The 17,628-nt window shown below is 52.0% G+C and overlaps 6 protein-coding genes across 6 annotated transcripts in view; 4 read left to right on the top strand and 2 right to left on the bottom strand.

The window, feature by feature from the left end:
• BP01DRAFT_356433 (putative gelsolin repeat protein) overlaps nt 1–2,428 on the top strand; it is a 7,638-nt gene extending 5,210 nt beyond the window's left edge. The window contains exons 9-10 of the mRNA XM_025574952.1: nt 14–1,886; nt 1,950–2,428. Of these exons, the coding sequence (XP_025431780.1) occupies nt 14–1,886; nt 1,950–2,196 (2,120 nt within the window). The 3' untranslated portion in view covers nt 2,197–2,428. The remainder of the gene's footprint in view (nt 1–13; nt 1,887–1,949) is intronic.
• Nucleotides 2,429–2,551: 123 nt separating this feature from the next.
• Nucleotides 2,552–4,712, top strand: BP01DRAFT_39848 (D-arabinono-1,4-lactone oxidase). The gene has a single exon (XM_025578538.1). It carries the CDS (start codon nt 2,812–2,814, stop codon nt 4,540–4,542), a length of 1,731 nt encoding a protein of 576 aa, XP_025431779.1. The 5' UTR covers nt 2,552–2,811; the 3' UTR covers nt 4,543–4,712.
• Nucleotides 4,713–6,193: 1,481 nt separating this feature from the next.
• On the top strand, nt 6,194–7,042 carry BP01DRAFT_39765 (uncharacterized protein). Its single transcript, XM_025578513.1, has one exon. The coding sequence runs from the start codon at nt 6,334–6,336 to the stop codon at nt 6,877–6,879; it is 546 nt and encodes a 181-aa protein (XP_025431778.1). The 5' UTR covers nt 6,194–6,333; the 3' UTR covers nt 6,880–7,042.
• Nucleotides 7,043–8,471: 1,429 nt separating this feature from the next.
• On the top strand, nt 8,472–9,828 carry BP01DRAFT_339886 (Zn(II)2Cys6 transcription factor domain-containing protein; the record flags this gene model as incomplete). Its single annotated transcript, XM_025573384.1, has 3 exons — nt 8,472–8,675; nt 8,771–8,868; nt 8,952–9,828. 3 exons carry the CDS (start codon nt 8,472–8,474, stop codon nt 9,673–9,675), a joined length of 1,026 nt encoding a protein of 341 aa, XP_025431777.1. The 3' UTR covers nt 9,676–9,828.
• Nucleotides 9,829–10,942: 1,114 nt separating this feature from the next.
• Nucleotides 10,943–13,817, bottom strand: BP01DRAFT_39742 (J domain-containing protein). The gene is made up of 6 exons (XM_025578504.1): nt 13,654–13,817; nt 13,516–13,600; nt 13,214–13,440; nt 12,466–13,123; nt 11,470–12,405; nt 10,943–11,380 (listed from the first exon to the last, which is right to left on the bottom strand). Exons 1-6 carry the CDS (start codon nt 13,681–13,683, stop codon nt 11,208–11,210), a joined length of 2,109 nt encoding a protein of 702 aa, XP_025431776.1. The 5' UTR covers nt 13,684–13,817; the 3' UTR covers nt 10,943–11,207.
• A 1,179-nt stretch (nt 13,818–14,996) lies between these two features.
• BP01DRAFT_356431 (uncharacterized protein) lies at nt 14,997–15,646 on the bottom strand. The gene is made up of 2 exons (XM_025574951.1): nt 15,190–15,646; nt 14,997–15,122 (listed from the first exon to the last, which is right to left on the bottom strand). The coding sequence occupies exons 1-2, from the start codon at nt 15,513–15,515 to the stop codon at nt 15,092–15,094; spliced, it is 357 nt and encodes a 118-aa protein (XP_025431775.1). The 5' UTR covers nt 15,516–15,646; the 3' UTR covers nt 14,997–15,091.
• Nucleotides 15,647–17,628: the final 1,982 nt, after the last annotated feature.

Raw genomic sequence — 17,628 nt, 5'->3', positions numbered from 1 at the left:
CAACGACTTGCAGAAGAGCAACGACTTGCAGAAGAGCAACGACTTGCAGAAGAACAACGACTTGCAGAAGAGAAGAGGCTCGCTGAAGAGAAGCTTGCAGAGGAGCAGAGGATCGCCGAGGAGCAGAGGCTTGCAGCAGAGAAGCTTGCCGAAGAGCAGAGGCTCGCTGAAGAGAAGCTTGCAGCAGAAAGGCTCGCGCAGGAACAAAGGCTTGCGGAGCAGAAGCTCGCAGAGGAGAAGCTCAGAGAAAGCAAGGTCTTAGAGAATGCATTCAACGAGGAGGAACGTCCGCTCCCGACTCCGGATATGGAAAGCCCGGTGCTGGGCGCTTCGCGTGTTGGACAATCAGCCGGTGTCTCCAGCGGATGGCCACTTCCTGACACTAATATTAATTCGGACACTGTATCCCAGGCCAGCGCAACCCAGCCCGTTTCTCCATTCTCCATTGGGTCGATCAAGATAAAGAACGTCACTCCGCAATCCGTCGGTCGAAGTTCTCTGTCGAGGTCTGAGGACCGGAGCACCGAGCCTCCAACTCCGCCAACCCGGAATTCTCCTCGCTCCGAAGATAGCAGGAGTACTGGAATTGTTGCCAGCCTACGAAGCTCCCTCCTGGGAAAACCTCCTTTGCCGCCCAAAACCGCACCGCTGCCTTCCACCCCTACAAGGAACACCCCAACCCGTTTCTCTTCACCTTCTCCTTCGCCTCTGCGAACTAGTTTCAAGGAGAACCTGGGTTCACCACCTCCCGCGCCGTATCAGAAACCTGCATCATACTTTGCTGCTGTAGGGTTCAAGGGTGCTTCTTCTAGGGACAAAGCTTTACCTTCTCCTCCCGTTCCCCCCAAGGGATCTCGAGCCTCCGTCGATCGATTCTCTTCGCCACGGTCGTCAGCTTCCCTTGTCCCGTTGGCTGACGAGTCATGGGAAGCGATTTCCAGCTTCTTCAAGCCCTTGCCTAAGTCGAGTGATCGTGTCAATGTTGATGCGCAGGTGCTGCTAGCGAAGCGTGGCGACGAAATGAAGATCAGGACCCTTAAACGGCAAATATGGGAGATCACAGGTGACGGAAAGAAGCAAGACCTCCCCGTCAACCAAGAGTATATTCTGTACGAAGGCAGCATGTACCTGTGTGTGCATATGTTCGAGGCTGATGGTAACGTGCGTTCCGAAATCCACCTCTGGTGTGGGGATGACGTCCCTGAGGCGGCTATCGACGATGCCCAGCCCTTCTCTCGCCGGGTTGCAAAAGAGAATGGATGCAAGCTTGAGATTATCAAGCAAGGTAAAGAGCCGGCGCGGTTCATCCAAGCTCTGGGTGGAATTCTCATCACGCGTCGTGGTTCTAGCTCGCGATCCAGCTCCTCTGCGATTTTCATGCTCTGCGGACGCAAGCACCTAGGACAGATGGTCTTTGACGAGGTGAACTTCTCGCCTAGCAGCCTTTGCTCTGGCTATCCTTTCGTGATTTCCGCGATGTTCGGCAAGTTGTTCCTCTGGAAGGGATTCGGCAGTTCAGCAGAAGAAATCGGAGCGGCTCGTTTGATCGGGATGGATCTCGGCCTCACTGGGGAATTCGAGGAAGTCGGTGAAGGAGAAGAACCAGAGAGCTTCTTTGAAGTCTTTCCGCAATATGAACGCACGGCAGACGAGAAGAGTGCCAATGACTGGCGCATGAAGCCCAAGCTTGACCGGTATCGCACGCGGCTGCTTCGTGTGGACCATGAACTCGGTCAGCAGCGGGCTGGATTCTGGATGCGTCGAGCCGCTTCACCCTCCCCGATCACTCGCCCAAACGATACTGTGCAAGAGGTAGACCCATTCTGTCAGAAGGACATTGACGCTAAAGGGATCTATGTCCTCGATACCTACTTTGAAGTTTATGTGTAAGTTGCTTCTGGGCTGGATCCACATATTCTCGAGGTTGCATGCTAATTTGGTATTGACAGGATTGTGGGTGAACAAGCCTCAGCTCGTGCTGCTGAATTCGCGTCAGCGGTCTATTTTGCGCATGAATACAGCATCCTAGCTGCCTCCTTTCAAGACCGACCATTTATTCCAAAGACCTTCGTGTCCCTTGGCGGAGTCCCTGAGAGCTGTAGCAGTGCGTTCCGCAAATGGAACACGAGCTCGTGGCAAAGCATTCCACAAGTTTTTCCCTTGAATGCGGCGATCGAGGCGATTCGCAGTGCCTAAATTATGGCATCCTTTCCTTGCAAAATCTTCATGAGCATCATACCCTGCGTTGACTTTATTCTTGTGATTCTACCATTGTTTATAGCGTCTTTGCATTTAGATTGTGCATATACTGGTTTTGTACATAAATGGTGCTTGGGCTGTGATTGTCGGGTGCGACGGGGTGTAAACGCGATTGTAAGAAGCCTGAATGTACAGCATTTGAGTTGCGGAAGGAATAATAATGGCTGGCAATCAGCAGTATGAGGTCTTTGGGGGGGGCAGTGCTGTGCTTACTGACCTTCATGTAGTGAGGAGTAAGAGTATTTTGTAGTGTGTAGTTGTAGAACCCAAGATAAAAGACCGTTGCGTTGCGATGTGCAAATCGACCCACCGCGGCTCGTCATCGGCCGTTGATTTTCTTTTCCTCCCCGCGCCGGCTTTAATTTCTCCCCTCAAGCGTCGCCGGCTTTCGCCTTCATCTTTTCCCACTGGTTCTTCTCTTCCGTCCTCTTCCTTTCCTCCCTTCCTGTCCATTGTTGCAAGAGACTGTGTTGTCTCTTTTTGATCCAACCTCAATATGCCTTGATTGATCCTTTAACCAGAGACCATAACCAGCAGCATCTCACCCTTATAATGGACCCCGCTGTCGTTCGCGAATTGTCGCGGCTCGACCCCGCGGTGCCCTTTCGCTCCACCACCGATCATTTGCATCACACCTGGGCCAAGACCTTCTTTTCCCGACCGGAGCTCTACCTCCGTCCCCAGTCTCTGGCCGAGATCCAGAAACTCGTCAACGTCGCCCGTCACTGTCGCCGTCGTCTCGTCACCGTGGGCAGCGGTCACTCCCCCTCCGATCTGACCTGCACCTCTTCCTGGCTCGTCAACCTCGATGATTTCAGTCGCGTGTTGGACGTGTCGCCCGAGACCGGCGTGATCACGGTGCAAGCTGGTATCCGCCTGAGAGATCTAGGGAAACAGTTGGAGAAGCATGGCCTGACCCTGTCAAACCTTGGCAGTATCGATAGTCAGTCAATTGCGGGGGTCATCTCGACCGGGACACACGGAAGCTCCTTACAGCATGGTCTGATCTCCGAATGCATTCTGTCGCTGACGCTGGTGCTGGCCAACGGCCAACTGGTGCGGTGCAGTCCCACGAACAATTCCGACCTCTTCCGCGCCGCCCTGATCTCCCTCGGCGCCCTGGGCATCATTGTCGAGGTAACCCTGCAAGCCGAGCCCACGTTCAAAGTCGCGTGGCGACAGTCGCGCCGGAAGCTCTCGAGCGTGTTGGCCGAGTGGTCGACTGGGTTGTGGACCACACATGAGTTCGTCCGGGTTTGGTGGATGCCGTACGAGAAGAGCGCGGTCGTTTGGCATGCAGACAAGACCGATCTACCGCTGCGTCCTCCACCAAAGACGTTCTATGGGGAGACGATCGGCTATCACGTTTATCACAATTTGCTGGCCCTGGCCAACTACTTCCCTCGCATCTTACCCTGGGTGGAGTGGTTTGTCTTCGGCTTGCAGTATGGGTTCAAGGAAGAGACTAGGGTCACGGAAGCCGTGGAGCCAGCTCGCGAGGGCCTGCTCATGAACTGTCTTTACTCGCAGTTCGTCAATGAGTGGGCTCTGCCGTTGGAGAAGGGCCCGGAGGCCATCACCCGGCTCTCGGCTTGGTTAAATGGCGATGTTGAAACGGCACGTATCCCATTCTCGGTTGAGGGGCTCTGGGTGCATTGTCCGATCGAAGTCAGAGTTGCGGATTCTACGCTCAATAAGAACCCTCGTCCTTTCCTTGATCCTAGTTGCTCCGACGGGCCGACCCTGTATCTAAATGCAACTCTCTATCGTCCTTACCATCGGGATCCTCCCTGCACCGCTCGCTACTACGAGGCTTTTGAGTGGCTTATGCGTGAGATGGGAGCCAGACCGCACTGGGCCAAGAACTTTGTTGCAACGCGCGATGAGCTGAGGCAGCTGTACGGTGACGGCATGGACAGCTGGATGAAGGTGCGTCAGGATGTTGACCCGAACGGTATGTTCTTGGGCGAGTGGCACCATCGTAATCTGGACTTGTCTGTTGGTGACTCAAAGGCTACGGAAGAAGATCTCCCTCTCCTGGAACGGGAGAGGACTCGCCGGAAGGCAGGTGTCCGTGGGGCGGGTGACGGCGTGGAGTGGTTTGGTGACAAGCGTTGGCAAACGAAGCAAGCTGTATCCTTGTCCCTCGTTGAAAAGGAGCGGCCGTTTACTTCGGTGGAGAGCACAGGTCTGAGTCCTCCCACAACAGCAGCTAGTGATGAAAGTTTCGACCTTCTTGCATCTGGTGAGGCTAGTATTGTTCTCCCTGATCGCCACTTGTGAGTCCCCAGGATCAGGAATTCTGAGTTAGGGAGAAGCAAACGACTATAAGCGCGGTAACCGCTGCTGATCAAGGGTGGTGGGACAAAATGAGTAAGCCAATAGCTTCGGTGGGCTGGTGATCACCTTGAACAATTTTATGTACTTTTCATTGTATATTCCTGCCTTTGATGTCCTTCTGCTTCCTTCTGCTTCCCAGAATTTTTGATGTCTCACAAGAGACGCATGGTCAACAATCCCAAGCCTGCTTTTCCCACTGATTGGAGTACAATATGTGTCCGCATTTCATTGACACCTTCTCTGATTCGCTGCTCACTGTTTGCTAGAACTGTGTATGAGCTGGCATGCGGCGAATAACAATGGACTTGGAAATGCGTCTCAACTCTTATTCAATAGATTATTGGGCTCAGCTGAACGAACTTCGGAGTAATGGGACTCCGTGGCAAGTATTCGGCTGTTGTCGGAGAGGCTTATCCTTTTCGTCCACTATTGACCTCATTGGCTTCTGTCAACTGGCCTCGGAATACTGTACACTTCACCGGCTTGTTTGTATGGGTGGTATACCACCGGATTTCGTAGGGGTGGCTCGAGCCAGACGTCCACTTATGCTCCGGGCTTGGGAGTTTTCCTCAACAGTGGCCACTCGAGTGCGTTTAGGCTATGCATTTATGCGCCTTAATGGATGGAAATAAGCTGTTGGAGGAAGACCTTTCTCTGCCTTGAAAATCCTCTGCAATGCCAGACGTCAGCAGTATTCCAACCCCCCCCCCCCCCCCCCCAAGCCACTTGCAAGGCGTGGCTTTGCTCCTGCTGGGAATCTTACTCGATCTGGCGAGAGACGCAAGATGATATTAATCAATTCTTGTTCCTTGGTCTGCGAAGAAGGCTTGGCCCGTTCTATTCCAAGGGCGCAAAGAACCAAGATCATGCTAGTTTATGCCATGCAATGCAGGTGATACCAGGTTAGGGCTTCTGGCATCGAAGGGGATATGTGTGAGACTGAAAAGAGCGAGGAGTACAGTATACAGGCTTCTTTCTTTGTTTCTCGACATCCTGAAGCTCGTCATGGGACCTGTTGCTGATCGAAAGATGTGGTGAAGAGGAAGTTGGTTGTTGTTGTTGTTTGATTCCTGTTTGCCATTAGAGCTGGTCACGTTCCTTCCTAACTGGGTCTCTATCGTCGATGGAATTCTTTCTGTCAATCGCTTCCTTTTCTCCTTTTCTCGTTTTCTCTTTAAACCTCATGCTCCTCCTACCTTCGTTGTCTTCCTCGGCTACTCACTCATTCGACCTTGGCTCGATCCCCAGAAAAGCATCGGCCTGATCAGTGTCCCCGACAAGTCATCAGATTATGAACAGATCCAATCAATTAGTAGTTAGCATGATGAGTGGGAGCCGGGGCAGCTCCTCTGAATCTTCCCGCCGCTTGCCTGCGCCACAAATTGTGACAGAAGGTTATCTCAGTTGCAGCTCTGCGTTGCTCAGCGCTCAGAGGAAGCGGGGCGTTGCCTGAGAGCACGTCTAACAGGCTCCGACAAACGGACAAAATCACCGGTTCTTACGACTAAGCAAGACTGAAAATGAGTATCTGCAGGGTGGACGCGGAATTATGCGGCATCCAAGCCCATGCGGTATGCTCGCCCTCACGCAGGATCCTCCTGCCCCTCCTTTCTTCGCCTCTCCTCCTCACCAAGGGTGTGGCAAAGAGAAGAGGAGGGAGATCCCAGGTAGCCCCGCGATGCAAGTCTCCCCCTTGCCCTATATCACAGATTCGTCCCTTCATAACTCCCTTGAATGACTATGGTTGGTGGGGTAGTGGGTGCTCATGATACAATCCCAGGTTCGATGGAGCCCAATGTGATGCTCCTGTCTAATCAATCAACCTTGCTGACCGTCACAGACGGCAATGCAAGATACAGGTTGAAGGATCGGCAAGAACAAAAAAAAAAAGTGAGAACGGGACAGACTTTCTATCGTATTCTCTCCTGTCGGTTTCACTCTTTCCCGTCCTCTTCATTTCGCGTCATCCTGCCTGCGCTTTTTTTTTTCTTTTTTCGTTTTTCTGGCGTCCACTTGAAGGGAGGCGCACGGCATCCTACACAACAATATGCGCGGCTAATACCTTCTGCGGAACTCGAATTATGCGGTATTTCCCGCAAGGTCAGCGACCCGTGCTCCCCCAACGAGAATAATGCACACGTACTGGGCCGATGCTCTCTCGATCAATTCATTTTTTCCTTTTTTCTCGCAGCCTTGATGACGAACAATGCTATTGCTACCATTGGCCCACGCAGGTGCTGTTCGTTCAGCATCGCAATATCACATCAGATGATTGCCTAAAGATATGCGCTGCCAGCTCTTATGCTGTTCGCGATGCTACTTTCCGGCTCTCTCATAGCATGGCAACCCCACAGGCCCAAGCATTGGGGTGCCCATAGATATCGAAGGCGGGTGGGCTAAGAAGTGGCACCCCTGCTCTCTTTTAGACACGCTGCACCATTGCCCTTTAAGCTCGAGAAGGGTTAGCTCTTTTAGAACACATGAGCAATATGCAGCCCACACAGTACGCTGAGAGCGTGTGCAACAGTACCGAACCGACTTTCCCGCCACTGAATCGGAAGGGGTCTAGTGAGGTGCCCTCTACCTATCACCACGATGACCCGTCATGCTGAGAAGTAAACGACAGCTACTTATTTTGACAGGCGCGGAAAAGAGAAAATTTCCAGCCGAAAATCATAAACCCTCGAAAAAGCAACAGTCAGCCCTTACTATTGGGTCGATTGCTGCTCGTTGCCTTGGCGTATCGCTCAACCCAGTGCGAGGCACACGCTCGTCGACGACTCAAAAGTAGTCAGAGTGTGCGATGGCGTTGGTCATCCGTGTACCAATGGCAAGTATGGGAGTGTCCGACAGTTGCTCATGGGGCATAAGCTGATGGTGCTGCTGGCTCCTCGCCTGTTTGCAACCATATCCCCTTCCACGGCGATGTCTGGGCAGGAGCCGACTCACCGGTAACCGGTTTTAGAGCCTATGACATTGGCGGGAGAAAAAAAGAAATTTTCGAAGAGGAGGAGGAAACGATGTATGACAATGACGGAAACCGGGCGAGAGGCACGTTTGCGGCTTCAGACCAGCGGACGAGTTTCCTCCGGCACCAAAAGGTCACCAAGCACCAAAGCTCTTCCACCAGGCCGGCGGGAGAAGAGTCAGGTTGAGTCCTTAGGGGGGGGCTGCTTACTTTGAGCTTTCGCTGCCCAAATGACCAGGGTCTTCCCCGGTTAGTGCCGACAAGCGGTGCGGTGGCAGAGCGATGCGTACTCATCCCGTGGTAGCTCTGACGGCTCGGACCGTTGCCAGGCGTGGTTACTGTCAACTACTGGCGTGTCTCGCGCCAGCGAATTTTATCTGGTCACCTGTATCAAACTACCTTAGCCGGATGGGCAGAGAACCCCATGGTTGCGGGGACTCCCTGGTGTACCTGCTAGGCTACCACAGCCACAAACGGCCTGAAGGACGTCGAGCGACCGGTCCGGTCGATATCGTGACAGACTGCTTCACCACGTCACCATCAGTGTCCTGGCGATATACCGGTACGTCCGGTCGGGCGGGGTCGTAATGTCGACATGCGTGCGCGGGGCTGCATTGGGGAGGAAATGATATCAATAATAGGCGATATGTCTCTCAGCCTCTCAGCCTCTCTGCCCCTTGTCAATCCCTTGCACCCCCACCTGCTTGTTCCTCTCGAGCGGCAGTCTGACATCTACAACCCCTCCTCCTTCTCCGACTGAAAACGCCGTGCTATCGATTAGTCAGGCCTCATATCAAAGTTATCATATCAGACCCCTCCTGCCACTCTTTTTCCCGGCGGGCACTTCATTGCATCTCACCCTCCGGTACCCGAAACACCTACTTCCGGCTCGTTCGTGGCAGAGATGTCTCATCAACCTCGATTGCGTCCCAAGTCTTACATCCCTGGCTATCCAGATGCCATGTACAATCTTGTTGCGGTAACCTCCCTGTCGCAACTCGAGTCCCGCGCGGGACCGGCGGACGAGAAGCCTGACCAGCGCGTCTTTCGAGTCAAACGCAAGCATGTGCTCAAGGCATGCGATCGTTGCAGAGTCAAGAAGACCAAGGTTTGTGAAGCATTGGTTATTCCTAGAATTCTGTGTATATCTTTCTCGGCCATAACACGATCTTGTGGTCTGCAGTGATACTCATGGGGTGCTAGTGTGATGGGAAACAACCATGCAACCGTTGCTCTGCGTATAACCATCCATGTCTCTTTCGGGAGAGGAAGGCTACGCAAACCAAAGTATACTCACGCGGGTATGTTCTGATCCTCTAGTAGAACTACTGACAGATATCTCTTGAGGGTATCGGCACTGACCCCTGAACTGACACATGGTCAGATTTGTGGAGATGCTCGAGTCTCACCATTCTTTGGTGGTGAAAGCGCTTCAACGACTCTATAAGCTTTCTGTCAACAAGGAAGGCTTCCCCGGGGAGCCGCTGCAGGACGCAACCGATGGCTATCCCCTGACACACGCTATCTTGGACCGTTTAGGTCTCATCAAGCAAGCAGAGGAAAATGCCGACGAGCCTGAGGAAGAATCGGAAGACCTTCAGTACTTGCGATTCCTCTCCACCTCCACTGATAGTTGCGCTACAACAGACCCATCCCCCGAACCTGCCACCCCTCCTGAGCCTTTGCATAGCGAAAGCAGTCCTGTGCTTTCTTCACCCAAGTGCAGCGAGCCGTGGAGATGTGACGTGCAGCCAGTTGCAACTACTCACTCAGTACATTATCAAACCTATCAACAACATCCAGGGTATTCTACCATGACGGTGCCTCGTACAGACTTGGATTCTGCGGGCTTTGCATCCGAGATGAAGTCTGCAAATATGGGACAGCCAATGGCTGTTCACGAGCAGCCATGCTACTATTACATTGATACTGACTGTGGCGGAGAAACCACCAAGAGCCATGGACTGCCGGTCGGCCTGGTGCCGCAGCAACCTGTAACTGGACCCGGGGTGCCCGTGACCCTGATGAGTGACTATGCCTTGCACATCCCTGAACAGCACGCTATCTATCCACCACTTGCGGCCGGTTGGTCATATCACTGTGGATAGCTATAGCGGATGAACATAAAGCCTGACCCTTAATTCCTATCTTTCTTACGAGCATACACTCTTCATCTCATGATGTAACTACACAGCCGCGCGGGTGACAGTCATTCTGCCATCATTGATTCTTCTTTGCGTACACTTGCCATTTGTTCCTACATGGGGTTTACTTGTTCCTAGCATGGTGTTTACGATTATCTTCACATACCCAAAGGCAGTTGCTATTACCACGACGTTGATCACTTACTACGACTTACTACAACAGGCATAACTTAGACATTAACTCACCACGCTTCATCGAGTGGTTCTTTCACTCCCTGTGATCTTTTTTTTGCTGCGGAGTCTTCGGGGGTGATATACACTCTTTACCCCTCTTTCAAGGGACTATAACGCGCATTGCTTGTGCCAAGCAGTCAAATGGTGACTGTAGTCACTGAGACAGAATCTCGCAGGAGTTGATCTCTATCTTTACAATCTGTGAGCGTTGCTGCAAGGACTGGCTACAAGATCTAGAGCCAGCTGAGTCGAGTATTTTACCCTCAGAGTCTCAAGCAGCGTTGATGCTGTTGATTCTTGCCCCCATCCTTTCACATCCGGTGAACTCTGGGCCCGTGAAACCGAATTCAAACCTGATGGGAACATTGGAAGGCTGCTCAGGGACTTTCCGGTTTATACTCGTATGCTAGGAGTAGTTACTAATAAGCAACAAGCAACCAACCACCCGAGGAACTGAGGCATCTGCGCTGGGTATCAATGGAAGGTTTGTTAGAGGGATACCAATACCCAGTTCCAAATAGAGATTTGACACAGAGGAGGACTAGCCTCCTTCATATTACTAGGTAGTTTATGACATGCATACGAGCTCTTCCCTTACCCTTCCTTCTTCTTCTTCTTCCTTTCTTCCACCTGACCCTTCGCCCCCTCCCCCGCGGCTCTCCTCATCTTTCCCCAGTCGAAAAGAATCAAAGAAGCAATCCACAGCAGAAAGAAAACCCTGAAATCAGGTAGATTCCTCCCTTGAAATGCAAATGGCACGAATAGTAAAATGTTTTCAACAGCAGCAGAGAAATGCAACCAAGTAAATCGAACCGGGGGGGGCCGAGTCCTTAAAAATAAGACCCGACCCGTATGACAAAGAGTTGGTCTCGATCAATCATATAGAAACAAAAAGTAGAACTTTGTCTCTCTCTCCCTTGTTTCTTACTTCCTTCTGTCTGTCTGTTTGTCTGTCTTTCCCCTCACCCCAATACACAATTCCCTCGCTCAACCACATCTAAGTGTGTAAACTGTAAAGTGAGGAAGGCGCAAAAAAAAAAGTAAAAAGAAAAAAGGAGACAAAGAAGTTTGAATGGGATTTTTGACTTCATTGCATTTGCCTTTCGGCTCCTTGTCCTTTCCTTGCATTTCCCTTCCCCTTCTCTTATACAATGGGGGTAACATGATCCTTGGAGAATGGAGAATGGGAGAATGGAAAATAAAATATTGTCGCCTGATGTAAAAGAATCGAACCCATCCCCAACTAAAACCCCCCCCACCTCTCAATCGTCATCATCAATATCCGTCTCCGTGTTCGTGTCACTGGTATCACCGGCGTCGCCGTCGGTGTCGCTCTCCTCGTCCTCGCTCGAGTCGGCGGAGGGTTTCTTGGTGGTTGTCTTCTTCTTGGGGGGTTGGCCGGTTTTGAGGGCTTGCATTTGGCCGGCTATTGAGTCTGTGGGGTTTGACAATGTGGTTTAGTTTCGATTGTACTCCAAAATGTTTCCCAGTGGGGGGGTTTAATGGAAGGGAAGGAGAACTCACCCTCATCAGGCTCACTGATATCATCCTCCTCATCCAACGCGGCGGCCTTGGCGGGGTCGTCGATGTGCAGTGTGATTTCCATCTTGGTGTCCAGACCCAGATAACTGTCGCAGAGCATGTGCATCACGAAAGTAAAGTCGCCGACTTGGGGCGGGGCCTGGAACTGCATCTTGAGGGTCTGCACGTTGAATGTGGGCTTGCCGGTGACGGGGTCGAAGAGGGGCTTGTCGAACGTGGTGAAGGTGAAGGGGGGCACGGCCATCTTGCCCTGCTTGGCGTCGGCCAGGAAGATGTGCCAGCGCGGGGAGTGGTCGCGGGCGAGGTAGGGGGCGTGCGCGAGCGGGGGTTGGACGGGGTCGGACTTGGTGTCTTCAACCTTTTGGCCGTTGACGATCTTGGTCTTCTTGCCATTGCGGCCCATGATGGCGTCCAGGTCGTCCTCGTCGGGGTCGACATCCTCGAGGTCGGCGGGATTGAGGGCGGGAACATTGGTGGTACCGGGGGGGATGAAGCGCGCCTTGACCACGAGTTGTACCAGACTGCTTGGTGTGATGACCTTCTCGCCCATCACCTTGAAAAAGGCGCGGGACACATCGAGGACGGGGAGCTGCTTGGCGACGTTGATGGCGGTCGTGTATTGCTTCTCGCTCAGGAGGCCGGCACCCACGGTGAGGCTGTAGCGTTCGGCTTCCGGAAGGGACATGAACTTCTGCACGGTGAAGTGTTCCTTGCTGTCGACGCCTTCGATGGCCTGGACGAGGTTCGGAGTGAAATGCGGCAGTTGAAGGAGCGGAGACGAGCCAGGCGCCACAGCCTGGATGAGGTGCTGTGCTGTGCGGAAGGAGCCGAGGATCGGGCGGAGGTTACCAAAGGCGAGGGCGATAGCGGTGAAGGCTTCGTTCAGTGAGAGGGCAATGGGTGCGGCTTCGTACTTTTCTGGTCAGGGGTAAGTATGGGGGGATGGCAAATTAGCAGGGTGAGATGCATGTAACCTACCTCCGTTCAGCGTGGCATCTTCCAGGTCAACGCGGCCGAGGTATGCCCAGAGCAACGCCAGCGCCTTCCGTCTGCTCGAGTCATCGAGTCCCTTGATAGCCGCGCGGTCCTCAGGAGTCAGGTACGAGGAATCTTCCGCCAAGACCTTCTTCTCAAGTTTCGCCAATCCGGCATCGGACCGAGGCCCTCGAAGCATTTCCTTGAACTCGTCGCCAGAGGACAGCGCGTTGATGATCCCGCCATCAGTGATGTCATCTCTGAATTCCCGGAAAATGTTGCCGGCACTAGCAACGAGGACGCGCTCCTTGGTGTAACGCTGAGAGCCGTACCACCAGCGGCCGACTATATACGGGAGCAGAACGCCAAGCAGAGCACCGTAGACCAGCAGGGTGTACTTGGAGTATCCCTCCGAGACGATAAACGTGGGCAGGGCAATGCCAATGCTCATGCTCTGCTTGCCGTCCGGGTGGCCGTACTGGATGTAGTTGTTGCGGACTTCCTCGTCGGTCAACGCCTTGTAGGCCTTGGTGAGCTCGACGAAGCGCTCGTTGAGCATCTCGATCGTCTCATTCTTGGCGGGATCGGGGCGGATCTTGTCGGGATGATATACCAATGAAAGACGCTTGTAGTGTCTAGAGATCGCTTTCTCGTCGGCGCTCTGTAGCAAGATAACAACAAATCGGGGGCTGGTCAGTCCTATCCGCGCAAACATAAACATAAACATAGAGTCCATGTCCGAGTGACTCACCCGCGAAATACCCAGAATGTCATAAGGATCCCAGATCTTGGGTACTGTCCGTGCAGTGACGACGATCAGGTAGGCCATCCATGCCATGACGGCGTAGCCCACCACGACGGTGACGATGCGCTTGATCCGACGTTCCTTGCGCAGACGCTTGCGCTTCTGCGCCTCGACGAGGTCGCCATGTTCGGGCTTGAAGTCCGAATTTATCCGCGGCGCGGTGTTCTCGAGTCCTGAACCAACAGCCTCAGATTAGTCTCGACTGTCCTGGACGCGCCTAGAGAGCTCCTTTCCGGTTGGACACTCACCCTTGCTCGGCCGGAGGAGGTTGTATGTTAAAGGAAGAGTGACGAGACTCGTCAGGGTAAGGACGAAAAACGGGAAGAATTGTCCCTGGAGACGTCCGTTAGCTACTCCTGCAGCCCAAATGCCCGTTCAGATCCTACCTTGTCGTCATAGTTGTAGTCTGTCGACATGATGCAGTAGATTTACAGTGGACACGGTCGCCCGCAGCGGGCAGGACGAGGGACAAAGAGTGCAACTCCTGGGCACGGAATATGTAACAGCAAGTCGAATTATGTCCGGGTAAAGAGGAGGAAATAGGTGAGAGGAAAGCAGAGGTCAAGTAGTTGAGCTGGGGATCATGGTCTCCCTACCAGTTCAACAACAGTAAAAGAGTGTGTCGTGCAAGAGGAGTCGAGGAAGAAAGAAGATCACTTTTGGAGCATCTCCCGCATGATTAATATTATTCGTATCGCCGTCGGTCATGCCTTGTGATCGACCGTGTCCTTTCCAGGGCGGCGGAACGATTCACCGCCTGCCACTTGGAGGATTCAGGGTCAAGCCTCATTTTTAAGTGGTTTTTCTTTTGTCGCTTTTTTTGGTTGTAAGTTATTTTGAAGTCGATTTACTTATACGGAGCACGGAGGACACACAATAATTAATCATGGTTGATTGAATTTAGAGTAGTGTACAGGACCCGTGAGGATCCTTCCTTGTACATCTTATACTCAAGTACATCTAAAAGAAATTATCTATCTACCAGGGAGTCAATATCTCAGATCTCCGCTTCCTGAAACAGACCATAGTACAACAAGCATTCATGTCTGAGCTTCATTTTCATCATAAAACTGATAAACCCTTTTTGTTGAACCCCCATTTTAAGATGAAACATCTGATTTTAAACGCCAGCTCAAAACACTTTTTGTCCAGCTGTCATGTCCTCATTGGTATATCGATATCGAGCACCAGGGGCCCCAGCACTGAGGAGAGAACGTAAGAATGGGAGGCAACCTCGCAAATAACCTGGTAGACGGAGGTGCAAGAGGGAAGTTTTCTGCGACAGTAGGGAATTCAAGCATCACCGAGATCAAAGAAAATGTGATCGGGGACACGAACTCAACCGAGCCGCAGAGAAACAACCACCGCTGCTCTCGACGTCCCCCAAGTCCTGCGAGGAGTAATCTCCAAACCGGATTTCAGATGGCCAGGCCGTTCCAAAAAAGACCAATCCAGACCCAAACCCGCCCCGCAAATGCAGGGAGGTTCGATCCTTCTTTGCTACAAGTCATTGGCCTGCTGATACCCAGTGAAATCCGGCTTCTCCGTGTCGTCTCGGGAGGCTGGTGGAACATATGGATTGTTGGCTTCCAACCTGCTGATGTCGTCGAGTGAAGTGGTGACTGCGAAGGATGGATGGAAACAGCCCGGCCCGAGGATCTGAATTGGTGATTGTGATTCAAGATCCTTGCCTTTGAAGGGATGCCCGTTGGGTAATTTTTCTTCTTTCTTTTTTTGGTTTCCACCGTCTGATTGACTCTTTTTAAATTGTTGTTGAATGTGCAAAAGAAAAAGGCTGACGATTTTGTTGCATGTTGAGGTATGTCATCCAGGTAATGCGTTCAGAGATTGGGGACTGTGGAAGAACGAGTCAGCGTCGATGGTCGATTGAAATGATTGCAACGCAGGCACGGGAAACCCACCAGTCGATGTAATCGAGTCCACCAAAATACTCCAGCATGCGATAGCAAAGGCCCACATCATCACCGGGTTCACCCCCGAAGAGTCGACACTGCTCCGCCTCCAGATGGGAGGTTTCCAGTCTTGTCGTGCGATCACGGGCCTGCCATGTCAGATTCCCATAGTGCCAGGTTGGGGCGGGGAAATCATGGCAGTCGATGGACGCAGGTAAGACTGGATTGGGAGGTCGAAAGAAAGCATCGATAGGAGTGAATTCGTTATTGGTGATGCTGCTGCTGCGGTTTCGAGAACGCGGACGGGTGCGACGTCGGTTGTGCCTCTGGCCCATTCTCTACCAGTTCGCCGTATTGCCTTTTTTGAGGTTGCAGGTGGTTGGGTTCGTGATGTTGAAAAGTTTTTAATTTTGTGGTTCGTGAAGATCAAGCAGAGGTTTCGTTCAAATAGACAAACAACCACCCACCACAAACAGTGGAGAACTGTTTCCGGGACGAGCTTTATCTTTATCAAACGGTAAGGAAAGGAGTGACCATCATCCCTGGGAAGGATGAGATGAGGTGAAGAAGAAGAGGAGAGAGGGGGGGGATCATGAGATCGAGAATCAGGAGATACAGTATATATACTTCTAGTTGGTTCTGGGTAGTATGACTCCGGCTGGCGCTACCGAAGGAGTGCTGGGCAGTGGTGTGACTCACTAAACACTTAAGGTTACCAGCAAATTGAGCCCAAAAAAAAAAACAAATAAAAATGAAATGCACCAAAAAACAAAAAAAAAATAAAACCAGGCAAAGAAAATCTTCACATCCGGCTTCGGGACCCACAAGACCTTCAAATCTGCTCTCCCCCTTGTCCGAGATTCCCAAACAACTCCACAGAGTCCACACTGATGCAGCCGTGATCGCAAAAAGTCTAGAATGGCAGAAAAATGGTGAAATTTGATCTAATGTCCACCCTGAATTGCGTAGTTTTGCGGAGGATCCAAGGGTTGACTCCGCAGAGTTAGGGCTTCATTGTTGAAATTTTTCTCCCCCTTCTTTGACCTCCTGAGTCACCTCACCCGGTCCGCAGATGAGGTCTTAGATCAGGGTCGATAGAACTGAATGATTTCGTGATTATGTGGGATTACTGATGAGCTAATCCAATTCCTTGATGGTTCCCCTTTTTTGAGTTTCTGACAAAGAGACCGACTTTTCGTTCTCAGCCTGACTTGTTGGCCTTTGACTGCCTGACAAAAGCTATCAAATACCCAATTGAGTTGGTTGTTGTCCAGCCATCGTCAAAGAGAGGGACCCCCGCGGATGTGAAGGAAATCCTGTATACTCTGTAACTAGAGGCATTTCCTTTGAAACCAGACAATCAGGGGACACGGTAGCAAACCAGAGAACAGTATGTATCAGTCCGGACAAAAATAAATGGTCTGACGCCATGCAGAGGCGGGATCCTCCCAGCCGTACGGAGTACGGCGAACACAGGGTGGTATTATTGTCGGGTCCGGGAGCAGGCAACTTCGTCTTGCTTTTGCTTTTGCTTTTGTCTCTCATTGAGGCTCTGACAATACCGTACTTCGTAAGACGCTCCGATGCCGTGGCCCGCAGCTAAAAAGTCGGTGGCAATCGAGTGGACTTGGCCGTAACGGGCCGAGCGGTTAGTTTCTGAATTTCTTTTTTGGTGACGCAGTGGTGGACAAAACTTGCTCAGTACTACCTACCTATAGTTACTGCGTAGCTGTCAGAGAGACTTCGGAGTACTCACGAAAAAGACATCCAATCACGGCTGATTCGGCATGCAGCTCGACTACGGCCGATGTCGGGATCCGGGGCTTACGATCCTGAGTCCGCCAGTCTGCGCGGTTTCTCCGTTTCGTGGTACGGGATCAAAGGGCGCCAAATGTCTTGGAATCCCTTGAGCAGTTTAGGTCCTTTGTTGGTCTCCGGGATCGACGCGGGTTGTTAGCCCTTTGTGGATACTTGGGAAGTTGGATTTCCATCGCCGTTGTCGGAGTTGGGGAGCTTCAAGCTTTCAATGATAGTGTTGAGGGTTATTGCCCAATCGAGCTTCCATATGACTGTGCGTTTCGAGGGCGTGGCAGGTCAGAATCTCGAATGAGGTGTAAGTTGGCTACACATCGTCCGAAGTACTTGGGTAGACACGGATGGACTCAAGAATGCCAATGCAGTTCTCCTTGGTCAGTCCAGGTATGGCTAGGTAGTTATCGCAGACAGACTTGGACATGCAGATGCAGGATGCATACTTCAAGTGATCAAACGTGCTACCTTGGCATTGAACCAGTATGGAGTACGTACCGGTAGAATCTTGCTTGACCCCCAATCAGGGTGAAAGCGCCAGGTAGGCAACCCTACATACGGGATTCTCTCTCCACTGTATACGATGTATGATATGGGTCTAACCCCAGCTCTGCGTGTGCTCTGCGTGTCTAACTCACC

This window comes from Aspergillus saccharolyticus (assembly GCF_003184585.1).
Source record: "Aspergillus saccharolyticus JOP 1030-1 unplaced genomic scaffold BP01scaffold_13, whole genome shotgun sequence".
Lineage (NCBI taxonomy): Eukaryota > Fungi > Ascomycota > Eurotiomycetes > Eurotiales > Aspergillaceae > Aspergillus > Aspergillus saccharolyticus.
This window is presented reverse-complemented; position numbering and strand designations above follow the sequence as displayed.